The sequence below is a fragment of the Prunus avium genome, chromosome 3 (assembly GCF_965620075.1).
Source record: "Prunus avium chromosome 3, drPruAviu1.hap1.1, whole genome shotgun sequence".
NCBI lineage: Eukaryota > Viridiplantae > Streptophyta > Magnoliopsida > Rosales > Rosaceae > Prunus > Prunus avium.
Genome location: NC_142286.1, coordinates 34,719,775 through 34,726,954, shown reverse-complemented (window position 1 = coordinate 34,726,954; position 7,180 = coordinate 34,719,775). Strand labels below are relative to the sequence as shown.

The window sequence follows — 7,180 nt, the reverse complement described above, 5'->3', positions numbered from 1 at the left end:
ACATTTTATCAAAGAAAAGATTGAGAAGAAGATCATCTGCCTACTATATGTAAAATCAGAAGACCAACTGACAGATATTTTAACCAAAGCTGTTTGTGGCAGAGTATTTCATGACTCACTTACCAAGTTGGGCATTGGTGACGTATGTGCACCAACTTGAGGAGGAGTGTTGACGGAGTCTCCTAATTAATCAAGGAGATTTATTTCCTTGATTAATTAAGGGATTTACTTTCCTATTTTATATAGTTGTCAAATCATTGTATAATTAGGAGATATTATCCTAATTGATAACTGTATCTACTTTCTTGTAAAGCACTCATATAAACTCTTATATATACCTCCTTATGGAGAAGAATAATATCTAACCTAAAGTATTCAAACCATATTCATATTTTAGCAGTGGCTGCATTGGTGGAATAGCTAACATCATTGGCAAATTGGCATTCCTATGAGTTGAAAAATCACGCTCTTTTGGAGGGTAGAGGTAACGTAGCTTCAATGCCATGCAGCATTAGAATTACGTTGGTCGATTGGCTGGATCTTCTTGCGCACACAAAAGCCCACATGGATACACCTCAAAGCTTCATGAGAGAATCATGTTTTCCTCACTGATGCATAGTGGCGGATCCAGGAATTTTTCAGGAGATGTGCAACATGTAAAAAGCTAAAAGCTCATAAAAAAAATTCATATCAAATCATCGCTAGCCTAGCAAAATTCATATCAAATAATCAATTAATTTAACGAGAAAATCAATATAAATTAATCTAAATAAAATCAATATCAATTAATCTAATAAAAATGCATATCAAATTATCAATTAAATAAATAAGTCAAAATGCATACCTCAAAAGACTATACTTGTCTCAAACCCTAGTTGTTAAGAGACAGAGAGAAAGAGGAAGAGAGAAAGCTTTAGATTTGGTGGGGTTTTCCCCCGGATTTCGTCGGATCTTTGGTATTCTTCGACTTTTGGTGCACCTATGTCAATCTACTCGTCCTTTGGCAGATCTATTATAATTAGTGTTAGTATTGATTTTGTGATTGGCATTCCCTAGATTCCAAATAGCCTAGTATAGATGGTAAATTAGTTGTGATAGAAGAGCAATGGTGGTTGTCTAAATTCCAAGATATTATTAGAAGGCACATATTTCAAGAATTATTTCAAACTCACAATCTGATTAACGTTATGATTAAGAAGACTTTTTATTTAAAGAAAGATTGATTTAATTTATAATCTGCTTTCCAGTTTTGAATATTAAAAGTCTTCTTTGATTGGAAATCAATTAGTCTGATTTTGAAATTAATCTGTTTGATTAGGAGCTAATTGATCTTGTTTCCAGTTTTGAAAACCGTTATAAAAGGAAGGCTGGGTTTCATTCTTCAATACAACTTTCGACTACTAGAGTTTTTCTAAGCTTTCATATAAACAAAAGAAAGTTGTTGTGCTTTGTTTTTCACTAGGATAAATCATTAAGAGGAAGATTATCTTGGTGATTTGTCTTTGCATTCATTTGCATAAGTTACAAAGTTCTCATACCTCCGGTGAGCTCGGATCGATCGTGATTAGTATCGGATTCAACATAAGGAGAGAAGGAGAAATACCATGAGAAGTTGAGTTACAAAGAAGTTGGTACATTGTCTAGAGTGTCTAAGACAAGTTTGTATACTTCTTGTAATCATCGTTCTATAGTGGATTTGCCTTAAACTATTACGTTCGTGGATTTTCCCCAGAGGTGGTTTTTACCACGTAAAATACTTTCTATTTTTACGTTCTGCACTATAGAGGATTGATACATCGTATCAATCCATTTGGCGTGTTTTCTTTGTATTACTATATTACTCACACTATCCTATAGGTATTTTCAATTAAGACAAGGGTTTTCTGCAGTTTTGCCCTTTGAACTATTTGCATATTGTTAATTTAGCCTCTTAACAATTTTTTCAGTAAATTAAGGACACAAACTTTTTAAGAATCGCCAATTGAGGTCGTTAGTCAATTTTTTCAAATTTCCGTCCAACTTTCTCTCTTTTTCTTTTTATTTTTAATTTTTAACTTTTAATGAATTTTGTTTTTTTTTTTTAATTTTTTAAAAAGTAGTGAATTTTTTTATTAGTTTTTTGTCCACATGGAAGTACATTAAAAAATGGGTCCCACTTATGACACATAAGCATTTAACAGATTCACTAACGGTTTAGATAACAGAGAGGGTAAATTGTAGATTTTCCGTGAGTTTGAGTATGTAATATTTGTAAATGTCTCCAAAAAGTGGTATAAAACTTGAAAATTACGCAATTATGATCCCCATACTCATACCTGATTTGTCCCCCAAAACTCACTCCGTTAGGGCCAACGACGCTGGATTTCTGCTCTCCAATATAACCATAAACACTACCGTGTACAATTTCCTGCATTTTAATGAGGCTTATGTGCTACAGTGCCCCTTGAAACATTAGTTAATTCTCACTTTACCCCTTGAAAGTTAAAGTAACCCACTTTGCCCTATTGATCAAGGTTTGATGTTCCACATTACCCCCACCGTTAACTCCATCCAAAAGTCCGTTAAGTTTGATGATGTGGTAAGGGTATTTTAGTAATTTTGTGCACCTAGGTTTTTTAATTACTTAAAAAAAAATAGAATACAAACATAAAATTGAAAATAAAATAGATTTTAGAAAGGAAAAAAAAAAAACCAACCCATCCCTTCTCCCCCAATCGCACCAAATCCTCCCCTTCTTTCTCTGTCCTTGTAACCCCCACACACCAGAAACCCAAAGCTCCCCCCCAATCCGCAACCCACCCTTCTCCCTGTGCAGAACTTGGAAAGCCATCACCCCCCACCCGCAACCCATCCCTCCCTACGCAGAACCCAGAACCGCCCCCCCCACTGATTTCTTACACCTCCCCCTCCCTCCGGTCTTTTCTACCCTACTCCCACAGAAATCCCAGCCCCCATACCCATTAATTAGCTTTCAAATTTCATGCCTCCCATCCCAAAAATCAAAACAACAACCCTCCCTCTGTTTTTTCTACCCCAACCCCCATACCCATTAATCAGCTTTCAAGTTTCATGCACGAAGAGAGAGAGAGAGAGAGAGAGAGAGAGAGATCAATTTTTTTAAGTTTTAAATTTTATGTTTGTATTTTAATTTTTTAAAGTAATTAATTTTTTTATCCATGATGGAGGTGGGCTCCACTTTTCCACATTACCCACTCAAATCTGTGAATAAAAAACTTAGGTGCCCAAAATTACTAAAACACCCCTACCACGTCATCAAACTTAACAGACTTTTGGATGGAATTGACTGTAGGGCACTGTGGAACATCAAACCTTGGTCAAGGGGGCAAAGTGGGTCACTTTAACTTCTAGGAGGTAAAGTGATAATTGACCAATGTTTCAAGGTGCACTATAGCAATTAAGCCTTTTAATAAAATCTGTTTGGTTCTATTTCAAACCTTTTTCATTCTAACTATAAACTCTTATCCTAAACACCAACACCAATACTTCAACCCCTTGCCAAACTAACAGTGGTACCAAAATAGCATTGCTGAGTTCTTGCAATTGTCACAACGTTTTGCTTTTTAGTTTATATACCTAACATTAAATGTTTTGAGGGAAGGAAACAATAATATTGGAACCTCTATCGACCTTCCAGCAAACTAATGGTGACTGCATTGTTGGAAAAAACGGCACGTATTTGAGAAGAAGAACCAACAACACGTATGGAATTCCTGTGAGTTGAAAAGGCAGGTTCCTTGGAGGGTGGAAGTGATGTGGCTTCATTGCTCTGCAGCATATGAATTACAGAAGCCATTGTTGGTCGATCAGCTGGAGCTTCTTGAACACACAAAAACCCTACATGGATACACCTCATAGCTTCATCAGGCAGGCATGTTTTCCTTACTGATGCATCAATCACCTCCATTCCTCTACCTTCTTTCCACAATTCCCATGCCTAATTAAGATTTGACATACTTAAACTTCAATTTTACAGTTAATCGCAAATTTACAAGGCATACAAACAGAAAGGAACATATATGGTTTAGAATTATTACTACTTACCCATCCAGCAAGAGTTGGTGAATGTTCAACGCGATAAAAAGCAGCATTCCTCTTTCCACTTACAATCTCCAACAACAACACTCCAAAACTAAACACATCTAGTTTCTCAGAGAAATGGCCATATCTTGCATACTCGGGCGACATGTATCCACTGCATGAATTGATGGTAGAGATGTAAGCTAATAGCAGTGACTGCATAAGGTTTAGCAAATGAATCAAAACATGTCCCACATACATATACTTACTATGTGCCAACAACCCTGTTGGTATTTGCTTCACTCTTGTTTATCTCCAAAATTTTAGCCATTCCAAAGTCTGAAATTTTTGGGTTCATTGCTCCATCCAACAGAACATTACTTGCTTTCAGGTCCCTGTGAATGATTTTCAATCTAGAGTACTTGTGGATATAAAGTACTCCCTGAGCAATACCCTCTATAATTCGAAAGCGTTTTCCCCAATCTAATTCTGTATTTTCAGATGGATCTGATAGGACAAACCATGAAGAAAATTGAGCTAAGTGTTTTTCTTTTTATTTTAGATGAAATGGATCTGATAGGACAAATGGAAAAAGATGTTGCATTACACAACTTTTGCCATTGAAAAGGATCTTGCTAAAAGGTAATCAAATTTGAGGTCTCAGAAATCAACAATATCAAAGAATCAATCTTAATTAGAAGGAATGAGGATATACCAAACAAAAGTTTGTCCAAACTTCGATTGGGCATGAACTCATAGATCAAGATCAGTTCCTCCTCCTCAATACAGCAACCTAAGAGCCTAACAAGATTGGTATGCTGGAGCTTGGCTATAAGATTTAACTCATTCATGAACTCCTCATGTCCTTGCCCTGACTTCTTTGACAGTCTTTTTATGGCTACTTCTTGATTTTCAGGCAAAATACCCTGCAGTGGAAGGAAAATCAAACACAAAGTGAACCACAATCCCACCAATCAAACTTAATTAGGAAAAAGGTTATTCAGAGAACCAAAAAGTATAAATATTTATGTAAGAACAACTAAGGTACTTTAATTACCAATACAAAGTGGAAGAGTCACCTTATAAACAGGGCCAAATCCTCCCTCTCCCAGTTTATTAGCTTCAGAGAAGTTGTTTGTTGCATCTAATATACTCTTTAAACCGAAGAGTGGTAGTTCTGTGTCATTCTTTCCACCTCCGGCACCATAATTTATTTTAGTCACACCATGCTTCCTCCTCTGCTTCCTGTTTCAGTCTTTGTTAGAGCATGGAAAATTTGTTTAGAGAATCCGTGTGAATGCACGAGCGCGTGTGTGTGCGTGTGTGAGAAAGGGAGACAGAGTGGTGGCAATAGCTTCCCTTCCCCAATCTTTTCTTCCATAAGAAATATAAACAAATTATCGTAAGCAACCCTGCTGCTGCTGAGACCATTGCAATTATAAGGGAGCGCTTATCCGCAACACCCTTGCCATCTGCAAAAACATAAAAATAAAAATAAAAAATAAAAATTCAGGTTGACCAATTAAAAGGATGGCTATCCAAGAAATGATCTTTCATAACAACGCCAAGAATCTTTCCCTTATTACTTTTAAGATACACAAGCTCAGAAGCTGCAAGTCTGATGTATAAAGTTCTTCCACCAGCGTCATCTGCTGCAAGTTCTTGCACACCCAGGAGATCTCCAATCCAAATTGAACATGCGTTACTGCTTTCATAAGCATAAGCAGTGCAAGAGCAGTTATTTAAGCAGATTGATTCACATTTTTTAGCACTCCCACCCTTAACATGCAGTTCATTTTCAGGCATTGACATGTCATGCATTTCTAGAAACCTGTCTTTCGTCCCACACTGCAAATTGGTTTTTCTTGAACACCCACCAGAGTAATCCTGCAAAACCCAATCCTGTGGCGACTTTTGCTCAAAACCCATCAAACAATTACACAAGACTCCGGATTTGTCATTGCAGGTCCCGAATGGCCCACAAATAGCATAAACGTCACATTGGTTTCTTGGTTGAGACACAAACAAATTCCAGTGTCTGGAAATCTCCAACCATGCGAGTTGCTGAATCTGCCCTGAGGTATGCATCACGAATTGAGATATTGTCTTGGGATTATAAAGAGAATAGGTTAAATAACTTTCGTTTTTGTTTGTAACATAGCTGTAATTGTAGATATAATTAACAGGAAACCCGCTGAAAACAGGTGAGTTTGCATCCCATGCTCCACTGCTCCAATACTGCCTAGACCTATTCCAAAGTATGAGACATGCATTACTTCCATTGGGGTCAAGCTCAAGAGTGAAAAGACCTGGTGCAGGATCCTCTGAACTCTTCCATGAAGTGAGAATTAAGGTTTGATTGGTGACAGTGTTGAATCCAATTCTAGCTCCTGGTAGCCATGTATGAGCTGGATGATCAAAGCTTTGCCACAAAGGCTCTGATGTATTAGCATTAGACCCAGCAGTTCTTAAGACAAGGTTTCCACTATCTAAAAGAACTGCTTGTGCAGAACCTGAGGTGGTGGTGGACGCTAAATTTGTGGACCAAATTGGAGTGTTGGACTCAATAAAGAGAACTAAATTGCCATCTGAGATCCTCAAGACTGAAGAAAATCTATCAGAAACTGGTGTTTCCCTATTTGCCACCCAAACTATGGTCCTCTCAGATACTACTTGCTTAGAGTACCACATGCCTACGTAGTAGTAGTTTGAAGAATTACCTGGTTTGAAGAAACCCAGCTCAAAAACCCCACCTGCAGAGACAATGGTTTGATCACCCGAGAGAGATTGGTCTGCACTGATGGTGTCAGCTGCAAGGGATATATGGGACTTGAGAAATAGGTATAATAAAAGAATGTTGAACACGAATTTTGGGTTACTTTTGGTATCCATGGATGCACAAAAATTTTGCAGACAACCAAGATGCTGTATGGTACTAGAATTGAACATTTATGGAAAAATATAGCAATACTTGAAAAGCCAGCTGATCATTCCAAGTCAACTGTTGAAGGGTCAAGTAACACGTCTACAGTTGAGTCGTTTAGCTTCGGTTAGTCCTGCCCTGCATTTGTGGACGAAGGTCATTGGACACCTACTTGAAAGGCCAGCAGATCATTCCAAGTCAACTAAGTCAACTGTTGTA

At 37.4% G+C, this 7,180-nt stretch overlaps 1 protein-coding gene across 1 annotated transcript; it reads right to left on the bottom strand.

The window, feature by feature from the left end:
* Nucleotides 1–3,068: 3,068 nt before the first annotated feature.
* LOC148296014 (G-type lectin S-receptor-like serine/threonine-protein kinase At4g27290) lies at nt 3,069–6,949 on the bottom strand. Its single transcript, XM_088250884.1, has 7 exons — nt 5,625–6,949; nt 5,377–5,510; nt 5,118–5,279; nt 4,754–4,964; nt 4,308–4,545; nt 4,063–4,213; nt 3,069–3,955 (listed from the first exon to the last, which is right to left on the bottom strand). Exons 1-7 carry the CDS (start codon nt 6,928–6,930, stop codon nt 3,641–3,643), a joined length of 2,517 nt encoding a protein of 838 aa, XP_088107010.1. The 5' UTR covers nt 6,931–6,949; the 3' UTR covers nt 3,069–3,640.
* Nucleotides 6,950–7,180: the final 231 nt, after the last annotated feature.

Coding starts and splice junctions, on each gene's coding strand:
- LOC148296014 (XM_088250884.1), bottom strand. CDS start 6,930: ATGGATACCAAAAGTAACCCAAAATTCGTGTTCAACATTCTTTTATTA. Junction 4,965..5,117: donor GATTTGGCCCTGTTTATAAG/GTGACTCTTCCA, acceptor CTTCCACTGCAG/GGTATTTTGCCTGAAAATCA. Junction 4,214..4,307: donor AACAGGGTTGTTGGCACATA/GTAAGTATATGT, acceptor CAATTCATGCAG/TGGATACATGTCGCCCGAGT.